This window comes from Manis javanica, chromosome 10 (assembly GCF_040802235.1).
Source record: "Manis javanica isolate MJ-LG chromosome 10, MJ_LKY, whole genome shotgun sequence".
Taxonomy (NCBI): domain Eukaryota; kingdom Metazoa; phylum Chordata; class Mammalia; order Pholidota; family Manidae; genus Manis; species Manis javanica.
In genome coordinates, this window is record NC_133165.1 from 84,238,408 (window position 1) to 84,249,995 (window position 11,588).

At 49.7% G+C, this 11,588-nt stretch overlaps 1 protein-coding gene across 1 annotated transcript; it reads right to left on the reverse strand.

Annotated features, from left to right (window-relative positions):
* Nucleotides 1-1,865: 1,865 nt before the first annotated feature.
* On the reverse strand, nt 1,866-9,880 carry HOXC13 (homeobox C13). The gene is made up of 2 exons (XM_037007283.2): nt 8,880-9,880; nt 1,866-3,501 (listed from the first exon to the last, which is right to left on the reverse strand). Exons 1-2 carry the CDS (start codon nt 9,607-9,609, stop codon nt 3,245-3,247), a joined length of 987 nt encoding a protein of 328 aa, XP_036863178.1. The 5' UTR covers nt 9,610-9,880; the 3' UTR covers nt 1,866-3,244.
* Between the last annotated feature and the right edge of the window lie 1,708 nt (nt 9,881-11,588).

Here is an 11,588-nt window from a genome sequence, read left to right on the forward strand (position 1 = left end):
ATGTCTTGAAGAGTCCCAGCTCTTGGAGAAAGGAAAAGTAAGTGACCAACACAATCAGGGAAAGAAGACTACATTTTCCCAACTTTGTCTCCCAGAACATATGCTCACACAATATCTGCTTAACATAGGAGTTAACCTTCTCATGCTTGCTTACTCTTATGGTAGAGGCATCTCCAAAATTGATCCAGGCACGATAATCCTCCAAAATCCATCTAGACATATCTAATCCAGTGTTACATCCTGAACATCCTGGCACACCAGGGCTCCCAGGGACTCAGGACTGCAGTCCTTGCCTGGGTTACCCGTGTCCCAGTGCAACCCCAATGAGCCTGCACAAGCTTTCTTCCTCTCTTTTCCATTGCCCCCTTCTGGGGCCCTAGGGCGGGTCCCTCTATGTGGAAAGACTCCCTCATTTGACTATGAGCAGGCTTGTGAGCAGAAGAGGAGGAATCCCTCAGAGAACTCTAGACTTGGCTTTTCCCAGTGTGTCTCCAACTTCCACTGTCTACAGCTACAGCACAGGACTACTCAATGTACACTGAAGTCAAGAGGGATGGGGGCCATATCAAGGGAGCCCCAGACCTCTTATCTACTCTGTTCCTTTTTTGAACCAAACACACACATTTAATCTTCTACTCTGTCCACCTCAGTGGAGACTTAAGGGTTTTGGAGAGAGGTTAAGGTGGTGGGGGTGGAGAGAAAGAAGAGACAGAACTAAGAATGAACGTTATTTCTGGTGGATTCACCTATTCCCTCTTGAATCCCCACTTCACAGCATGTGGTTCTTTGAGAGTTAACCCTTAGTGGAAACGGAGTAGAACAGGACTGGCAGCCACAGCAGCAGGGCTTCCAGAAGGTGAAGTCTTCAGGCTCCTTGTCTCTCAGCTTCCTTGTGCAGTGTTTGGATGAGTGTGTGTATATGTGTGTGAAAGAGACTACCAGAAACAGGTACTTAAATAAAATTTTAAGAACTTCAGCCATCAGTAAAGAGAGATTGGAGAACTCTGATTTCCAACCCAATGCCTCCAGTCTTTCTGTGTCTCATGAGAGGAAAAATATTATATATAAATAAAAATTGCTGCAGTAAAGATTTAATCTGAGATAACATTGTTTTAGGCTATATTGCTTTTTAAAAGTCTCTTAACCTGACAACTTAACGATCTCATTAACTCTGCCAGATAGGGAGATAGGCACTGACGGACGCGACAGGGAAAACAAATTAGTGGCAGAGTCTACGCAGCTCCTGATTGCCTGGAAGACTGGGGTTCTCAGGAACACTGGAGAACAAAAGTGGGGATGGCTTAGTGAACTGGGGCCCAAGGGGTCCTAGCTGCCTGACCTCTCCGCCTAGGTTGCTGGGGAAGAAAAGAGCAGCCTGGGAATGCTGAGCCTGCAGCTGCCGCCTAGCAGGGCCAACAGAACAGACCCCTCCCTGGCCCCAGCCCTGAGCTGGTGGGAGGGCTTTGGGACACTCTGGGGGCAGTAGGGCCCCAGAGCTTAAGGTTATCTCCCCACTGCTGCTGCCACTGCCAACACCACAACATCCAGATCCAGGTGAGTCCCGACTGTTAACTAAAGTGAAGGGCAGTGTCCTTTTCTCACTAACCTGCTTCAGGCCTTTTCAGTAGCTCATTATATCCTTCTCTCCCCAGTATGCACTTATCTATTTGGGGGCATCGGAATGGGAAGGAACTTTCTCCTTAGATAATATCTACAATCTGAATAACTCACTGGGAAAAAAAAAAGTGGAGCAAAACATGAGTTTGGGATCTACCCAGCTGGTGGTAATGTCTCTATTCTTCCTTCTGACCATTCTGGCTGAGTCAGGGCATCAGAGACTGAAGAGCCAGTGGACAGAAGGGGCTTTGGAAGAAATCTGAGTAATAAAATCAAGGCAAAAAAAAAAAGAGATTTATTTTAAAAACAGGTTTGTGGGTATTTTCTTTTTGCATTCAGTACATTGTCATTCAGACATCACAATACTATATACAGATACACAACATTTAAAAAAAGCCTATTTCTGATGAAGATTTTAAAAGAACACTGTTTTGTAATGCACCAGTGGGAAGGGAGGAGGTGAGGGGGTCCCCCCCCAGCACCAGGTTGGCCTTTGAGAAGGGAAATGTTAGGCAGCATCTACATTAGCTGGTTAATTGGGGGCTGATTATTTTCACCTCCTTGAGGAAAACTGCTTTCCTCTGGACAATCAGTAAAAGTGAAAGTGTGAGAGGCCTCTCCCCAGTTATGGCCTCCATGGAGAAATGACCAGAGAGGGACGACTCTGACAGGGGACCAACTCTCCATCCCCTCGGAAGAGAAATTTGTCCTTTCCTTAGAAAAAAGCTGTTTCTGTGCCTGGACTGATCCCCAAACTCACCAGAGAGAGAGAGAGAGAGAGTGAGAGAGACAAAGAGAGGGAGGGAGGAGAAGAGAGAAAGAGAGAGGAGACATATTTAGCAGTGGGGTTGGAGTTTCCATCCTCCTTGAATTTCCGCATGATGACTGAAAGCAGAACAAGGAGCCAATGGGGCAAAGGCAGCTCCTGGATATTCAGTTTCTTGGTTGAGGTCGTGGGGTAGGTGGCTCCTCGGCCAATTCCGGATTTTGTTTAAACAAATAGAGAAAGAAAACCTATGTGCTGTCTTTACCCCAATCACGATGCCAGATCCCTAATAATTATCATTAATATTAACACAACTTTAAAAATATGCACAGAAAATCTTAAGTGGGAAATCTTGCCTAACTAAGGAGTACGGAAGGGACAGGGAACAGGAGGGTCTGGAAGTAAAGTATGAGCTCGCCAGGTCCTGCTCGAGGCCACACCCTCAGGAGGGTCGTCTACCTGCCTGGGCAAAGGGTGAGGCAAGAATGGGGTCATCTGGGGTTCCCCAACCCTGCTTTGGTTGGAATGATCGGGCTCTTTGCTGCCACTAGGCTTTCTGGCAAGGCGAGGGATGCGGGCGAGGGGGAGTGGAGGCCGGCAGCCTTCCTCCCACAGCCCACCCGGACACACCTCCAAAGCTGTTGAGGCTCTTAGGTCCCATCTGCACAGGACATAGGTTGAGGATGAGGTGGGGAGTAGGGGGCGGCAGGCCGCGCCCTCCGAGCCTCTTTGCCTCGGCGGGGCGGCTCCTTTCTTGTTAACATTAAATATTTGTCTGCACCCGCGAAGCGTCCTTCGGTGGGTTCGGTTATGGTACAAAGCGGCGACATAAATAGACGGGGCGGGCGGCCGGGTGGGCGGTCAGGTGGAGTGGAGATGAGGTGCTTTCGATTTGCTGACCACCTTCTTCTCTTTGACCCGCCGGTTCTGGAACCAGATGGTGACCTGGCGCTCGGAGAGGTTCGTGGTGGCAGAGATGCGCCGGCGCTTCTCTTTGGTGATGAACTTGCTGGCCGCGTACTCCTTCTCTAGCTCCTTCAACTGCACCTTGGTGTAGGGCACCCGTTTCTTACGCCCGCGCCGGTAGCTGCTTACCTCTGGCTGCAGGGGAACCACGTCTGCGGGAAGAGAGAAGACGAGCGGCAGGAAGTGAATCTGGAGGTTGGACCCTGGGCCCTGGACCCGGCTAGGGGTCCCTCAGCTGCACGGCTGCTGAGGCACAAGATTCCCGCAGGGACTCAACGAGGGCGGGCAGATTGTTCCCAAATCCTTTGCACCTCTGTTAAGTAGCAAGGTCACGAGTAAGGTGAGGACACTGGAGTATTGCCTCTCGCGTGAACTCTAAAAAGAGGGGGCACCCAAAACTCCAGAATCAAGAGAAATATTTTAATGCAATTTAAAGGTAAAATAAATGCAAAAAGCCCATAATGAACAGAACATCAAATTCTAAAATTAACACAAGACCATTATTGACCATTATTACTGAGTTTTCCTTTTGCCTCAGGCTCCAACATGGTTCTGTACAGCATTCGTTGTTATTAGAATCTTTGTACCCTTAGAGGGGGTGCCTTCAAATTTCACCCTCGTCTGCAGACCTGCAGGATTGCAGGTATTCAGAAAAATCTCTCCTTCCTGCAGTTAGATCATTTGGGCATCCATCAGCATATGTTCTCCCCCATTATCAGGGGGAGGTGTTCTGTAGTATATTTGAAGGAGGGCTTCAGTGGGCCCAGACCACCAGCTGGAGTGCATGCCTTTGGTCACTGCCTCCGCACTAGGTATCTGAGGACTGCACCAACACAGAGAGAGAAAAAAAGTGCCCAGGTGAAGCCAGCCTGCTTGGGAGCCAATCACTCCAGGAGTACAATGTTGTGAACCACTTAACAGCATCCCAGGTGGGAGGTCCTGGTCCTGGGAAGTAGGCAACTGGGTCACTGGAAGTAGAGGGCCCTAGCCCTCGGGTCTGCTCACCAGAGGAGGCATCATGAGATCCCTTCTTGGGCTTACACCAGCTGTTTATATACGTCTTCTATAAAGAACTCAATGTCCCCCTTGTCCCCAAAAATGTCTACTCACCAAAACAGAGCAAATTGTTCCAACCCCCTCTCCACTCTATTCCTCCAAGGCTTAGGGAAACACCTCCATCCTGTGGAGAAGCCCTAACCCTAAACCCTAAATGCCTTGTCATCCCAACCACTACTAGTTTCTTTACTAAGTGGGCAAGCAGGGAACTAGGAAGGTTATCTGAATAACTGACCCCTCAATTTTTAAAAATGTAATTGTTGGACCTCTCCAGGCAAAAGCTGAGAAGGGCTGAATATTTAGGGTTTCCCTTCATTCTTACTGCCCTTTGGAAGTGTAGACACAGTCCAGAATGAAGACAGGAAGCTCTTCCTGAAAATGCTTGTTTTTATTCCCATCCTCATAACACACTTCCTCTATATCCATTCCCATTGGGTCTGCTCTCTTCCAAGGACCCCTGTCTACAAAGGATAGGGAAAGGAGAGGTCATGATCAAATGCAGAGGGGGAAGTAAACTGCACAGGAAGAATATGGCTTGGTTAGGCTGTCTTAATGATGACAATTTCTTAGGAAAATTGTTGAACTTTCTTTATGTAGAAATTTTTCTCTCTGTAGGAATGGAACAAGGTTTTTAAAAAATCTGAAAAACAGAACATCTTCACTTTAATAGAGCAGATCTTTTACATTAAAAAGGAAAATTTTGGAAAATACAATTTTTGGAAAAAGTCTTTTAGTTCTCAAAGTTGTGTTTTACTCTTACAGATGTAACTATGGTTGGAAAATTGATGATTCTGGGACAAGAGTAAAATGGAAAGAGTAAGTAGTGATACCATGAGGTGTCTTTTGAAAATCCTCTGAGCATTTTCCAGGCTTATATTATTAAACCCATTTTACAAGATAAGGAAGCTGAGGCTCAAAGTGGTAAAATAACTTAAGTGGCAGAGCCAGATTTTAAACTCAGATTTCCTGACTCAACACAATGACACAGTAAGTTCTAAAATGGAAATAAGCCACCTGGTACAATCCAGCTTTAAAATACCTCCTTTTTCCCTGGAGAGCAAAATGAGATAAAAGTGAGTTTTGATTCCTGAATTAACTAGATAATTGTCCCTGATTTTTTACTTCCCTTTCTGGAAATGCTGACAATTACCCACCCAATTTTGGTGCCCTAAAACCCCAACTATAAATTTCCAATGAGGTTTAATCAACACAACCCTAAAAAGGTCAGTTTAAAAAGACAGATAGCTGGTCTACATTGGTTATTTTTCTCTATAAGATGTCAAGGATTGATTTAGCTAAGTTTTTCATGGATCAAACCAAATTGCTGGTTGCTCTGGCCTTCTGGGGAAATACCTCCAGTCTTGCCTTCTCAAAGAAGCCCCCTTTCATTGTCTGCCGTCTTGTCCGGAAAGGAAGCAGGATCTACAGATGTGGAAACATCTGGAAGCTTAGATCTTGAGATGTATCTATACTGCCTGAAGTAAGGAGGGGACTTAGCTATTATTTTTACAATCAACCCTTCCCTAATCTCTCTCCACAGTGCGTGCGCATACACACACGCCACTTCATACCTGGTAACCTAACAGACATCTTTGAGAAGCAAATAAAAATCAGATAAACACTCAGCCATAGTTTTTCCTTGGGGTCCTGTGTACAGGTTCCTACTGCCCACCTGTGTTGGACTGCCCATTTCCACAACAGGGCTCTGGACTCTGAAGAGGACATTGTCCAGCTAAAAATTCTAGCTGCTCTTCTCAACCAAGATCCAAAGTTTTGTCAGTAGGGACTTCCAGTATGGCCCAAAGAACCCACTATTTCTATCTATTGTGCTCTCTCTCCCAATCCAATGCCTCTGTATCTGTCTCTCTCTCCCTGTTTCCATCACTGCCAACCCCTCCCCAAATACACCTTCTCTTGATTCTCTCTTGGAATTTCTGCATCTCTGTCCAAAAAAAAAGTGTCTACATGTACCATATGAAGAAAAAAGGAAAACAAAAGCAAGAGCAATGAAATAAGGGTCTGTATAATTGGAGTAAAGGAAGAAGCCATAACAGATCTTGGCTCTAATTATCTGGATCTTTCTGAACAATTGCCTCCGTCTCCTACACCAGCCCAGACTGCCATGGATGAGGTTTCGGAGCCAGAGGCGCTAAAGAGAGACAGTAGTGTTTATCCCTATATGCTGCCGAACAAACCGCAATTGCACAGACAGAGTTATCTGAAAATCTCACTACCTCTAAAAGATCTCTGTGTGGGTAGAAAGATGGAGGTTGTCTGAAGATAATTTATTTTTCATCTGCCTTTTGCCTGGACCTCTGCACTCACTGAGATACACCAGCCCGACTCTTATTTCTACACAGGGAGCGTAAGCCCACATAGCTGCTGAGACACACTGGGTTTTATATCCATTTCCATGCTGTAATTTGTAAGTGTACTAAATCTCAGTTGGGCTGTGTCTTTTTCTTTTTTCCAAAGATTTTTTCTCTAGAAGGCTGTGATCAAAAAGTGGGGGGTTTTTTGGTGTGTTTTTTTTTCTGAGAATCTTTAAGTTGTTTATTTTGTTCAAAGATATTTCTGAGCTTCTTCCCAAGCCTGCAACACATACATACACAGAGATGCCAGAGCAGCTCTCTCTCTTCACCTCTTCGCTCTAAACCCATGGCCATTGCTCTAGACCTGTGCTTCTGTCCACAGTGGGCCTGGTGGGCATCTGCTTCTTTGCCCTTCCTCCGCTTAGCATGGCTTATCAACTCTCCCTGCTCCAGGAATTCCTGCTGGACCCCTATCTTTTAAGCAGCTTTCATTTGGTTGGGATGGGGAATTAAAGGGCCATCTCTCTACAATTACTGTATACCTACCTGTGAATTGCCTAGCTTCTAGAAATGTATTATCATGTGTTTCATGTTAAGTAGTTAATAAGAGAAATCATATTACATAAAAATATTATAGACAATGCAGAGTAGGTAATGATTACCACATACTAAAATTCTATCATCTTCAAATATTTTGGCAGCCAGAAATGGGGTGCCTAGTGTGGGTTCCATCTGCATATTCAGTTGTGTTATACTAAGTAATCTCATAATATTTACAAGAATTTTATCTGCTGCACTTCCTAACATCATTCAGTGATTTTTCACCATCTGCCCTTGCCCCAATCCCGGATGCAGAGGAATTTGAGGCCCACCCTTAGGAGATCTTCAGGTCTATATTTCCCAATGAAAATGTCCCTGGGTCCACATGTACAATTGTGGGGGGACCATCTGGGCAGTATGAGGAAACATCCATAGCTGTTCTGGGCCCCCCAGGATCCCTATAGGCATCAGAATGGAGCTGGTGAGCCCTCTCCCACTGAGCCCTGTTTACAACTAGAGCAGACTCAAGCTCTGAATTCGCTAGACCCCAATCCTGATTTCTCAGTTCAATGCTGAATCCAAAGCTCCTGATGTGGTTTTAAGAAACCTGGGACTGGTCTTTCCTCCCTGGTTCCCTGGTGAGTGATGAAGGTTGTAGGATGCCCTCCTCTTCAGAGATGCCTCAGTTAGAAAGAGAACAGGACACCGGTAAATTCCACCCCTATACATAGCTGGAAAAAACCAAGTGGTTCCCAGCTTGGGCCTGGACCCCAGATCCCTCCAGAACAGGTCTTCTGCCATCTCTCATCTTCAGTCCTCTATTTCTGTGTCTGAGGTAGGGATAACTCTCTTTCTCTCCCACATTTGGGGGAGTTGGCAATGGGAAAACCTACACGATTTGAGTTCAATATACCAGAGAGGCAAAGAAAATTTTATTTCCCAGGAGAGGGATGTGAACTCCCTTCTCTCCACACCCTCTCCGGAGATGTTAGCTCTTCTGCTTCTTTAACAATCAGGAAATTTGTCGCCAAATTGTCAAGATAAAACAAGAGAACAACACAAAAAAGAAACATCCCACAGTTCTGTAGACCCCAGCAAATTAGACCCTATTTAAAAAATTGTCTAGCTCCTGAACGATCTCATGGAAATTTAGGCAAAGAAAATATTTGGAAGTTCTTATTTTCTCCCCAATTATTCGGTGGGTTTAGGGTTTTGTCCTGGCAGTTTGGGATTCTCCAACACCCGAGGCCCACCCCACCCCCATTCCTGGCCGGAAGCGGGCTTCTCGGGCCAAAAGCAGCGTGCGAGACCGGAGCCTGCTGGGGGAGGAGGAGGCGAACCCCCGACTGGAGCCCAGCCGGCGGCCCGGCGCTCGGGCGCCTATGATTGCTTCACTTTCGGCCGCGCAGCTCCGGGGAACGTGTCGGAGCAGATTTCTTCCCCGGCGCATTCCTCAGCGCAGCTCGCCCGGCAGGCTCCATCGGCAGCCCAGCAGAGCCGGCGCGCCGGGGCCAGTCGGCGGGGGTGGCTGGGGCGCGGAGCCCCGGGGCAGGCGGGGCGGGGAGGGGTCCCTGGCGGCGGCGGCGGCGGCGGCGGTGGCGGCGCACGGGCCCCTTCCTTACCTGGAAAGGGAGACTTCCAGAGGTGGGCGGACTGCGACTGCTCCTTGGAGCAGTACACCTGACTGTCCCAGCCGTTGGAGAGAGCCCAGTGTTGATAGCCTTCGACGGGGATGAGCGCGTCGTGACGCGGCTCCGGGTGTCCGCTGATCCCAGGCACCACAGACACGTCCAGGTAGCCGGGCATCGCCTGGTAGGAGCTGGCGAAGCTGGGATAGAAGGCAAACTCCTTGGCCCTGGAGGACAGGTCGTCACCAGGCAGAGCGCCCGACGGTTCGGGGTACTTGTCGCCCGGGTGGTAGGCGCAAGGCTTTTGCTGCAGGTTCACGTTGTGCGACAGGCGGCAGCCGTAGTAGCTGCCACCAAACGGGTAGCCATAGCCCAGGGTGGCGCTGGACGATGTGGGGGGCGCCGGCGGCGGGGCGCACTGGCGCGCTGCCTCCGGGGCCGGGATGTCCGTGTAGACGGCGCCCTGAGGGGCGCCCAGGGGAGCCGGCGGGCGGCCCAGCACGGGGTGCGGAAGCAGATCGCGGCAGTGGCTGGCTGGACAGCTGCTGCCCAGCCCGTCCATGCTTGGGGCTTTGCCGGGACTGGCTCCGCTGCAGCCGCCCCCCGCGCCGCCGGCACCACCACCTCCCCCACCGCCGCCGCCTCCGCTCTCCGCCGCGCTGTCCTCATAGACGTACATAAGGCTCTCCGGCCAGCGCGGATGCAGGAGCAGCGAAGTCGTCATGACATGATCTGCTCGAGCTTTTTAAAAACTCCACTTGCCAGAGGCAGCGAGCTAGGGAGACACCTCGCTCCCTTTTCCCCTCCCCCATCCCTCCTCCCCTCCCCACCCGTCTCCTCCTTCTCGTGGTGCTTTCACCTCCCTCTTTACATTCCCTCTACGCATGCGGGGACAGTTCATTAAGAAATCCGCCGGCTCTCTCTAGCTTCCCCTCCGTACGCCTCCCGCACCCACGTGACGCAGCTCGAGCACGTGATACCCGGGAATGGTCTCCTGGGGTTCCCACCCCTCGAAGTGGGGCGGGGCGAGAGGGAAGAGGTCATTGCTGATTGGCCCTCAGGAGGGGCAAAGAGGAGGGAACTGGGAGATTTAAAGGTACAGGGCAACGCCCCCTGACAGGCGCCAGGGAGGGAGAGGGAGGCGGGGAGGCTGAATTTGGCCGACGCAAAGGGGTTTGGAGGGACGAGGACTGTTCTTCGGCGCCTCCCCCTATGCTTAGGATGGGTAGAGGAGACAGATCCTGCCCCAAACTGATCGCTGTGACTGGATTGGGGCTTGGAGCTAAGGGTGAGGGAGAAACTGGATTATTTTTTTCTTAATAAAGAAACTAGAAAGCAGACGGAAACGCGCGGGCAGGGCGTGGGGAGCCCGGGCTCTGGCCCTGGCTTGACTTCCCTGGAGCTCATGGCTAGAGAGAACCCGATGCCGTGCAGCGGGAGAGACTTTGATGCCGGGACTGTTTTCATTTCCGACTTTCAGCCACCTTCCCCAAAGCCCCAGTTGTCTGACAGGGACCCTCTCGGCTCCTCGCCCGCAGATTTTCTTCAAGCGGAGGAGAGAGGGCTTGGAGGATGCGATAGCCCCAAAACACATATTATTACACGGCAGGGGGATTCTCTCGTGAAAAACGGAGGAAGAATAAAAGGAGGGAATGAAGGCAATAGAATAGACTGATATTTCAGTGTACAATAAAAATAAAAAGGCTTGGAGTGAGTTTTTCAAAGCAAAGGGTCGGGGTTAGGGGGAGTAGATTCGGTCTAGGGAAGCTAAAAAGCCCTGGAAGCGAACAGGAGCAGGAGCTCTCAGGTCGGTGCACAAAAGGAAATGTGGAATGAGGGAGAGCCGGCGGCGCTGCCCTTTAGGAGGGACCTTTCCCAGGCGCAACTCTGCAAGACCCCAGGAGGCCCTACCTCCGACCCGCGGGCCCGTCTCCGCCCTCGGCGGCCTGGGCTGAGCTTGACGATGAGTGCTGAGCGGCCAGGCAAAGCCTGGATCAATGCAGTTCCCAAATGGACAACCCCAACTTTAGCTCCCATGGCTTTCTTGGGGTCACTCCCTATTAGTGTAGAATGTCTTTATACTTTAAATCGTCTCATATTTCAAAGAAAAAAAACCACCAATATACTGATTTTTCAAAAAGCCCCCCTCTTCTTTCCTTCCAATCTCCCGACTTGTCAGGCTTCTTGTGCCCAATTTGGCACCTCAACAGTCACCCCTTTCCCGGGCACGTCTCCATGGAGTTGAGCCAAGTTCCCTCTCAGCACAGGGCCTCCCTGAGAAGAGGTAATAAAGAAGGGGGGGAAAGGGGGAGAGGGGCTGCAGCATCTCCCTCTTTCCTGCCTCTGCCACAGATTTTAAATGCTGGGTGCTCCTATCCGGAGAGCACACAGGCCATGGCCATGGAGTAGCCCAGGTTAAGCGGGACCCACTGGATGCCTGGAACCCCGGAATCTGAGAGCAAATGGTCAGGTCTGTACTAAGATCTGGCCCATGGGCTGCCTCCTTTTTCCCTGTAGGGAAAAGGTGGTGGTTGACAATGGAGAGCGCCCGGCTGTGGGCAAGTTAGGATAAGAAACGTAATCCTTATCATCCGGAATGGTCACCTCAGAGTTCAGAAAGCTGACTTCGGGCTGGGCTGGCAGTAAGGGAAAAATACAACAGAAAGGTTGAAACGTAAGCAGGCTAGATTGAGTGTGGGTTGA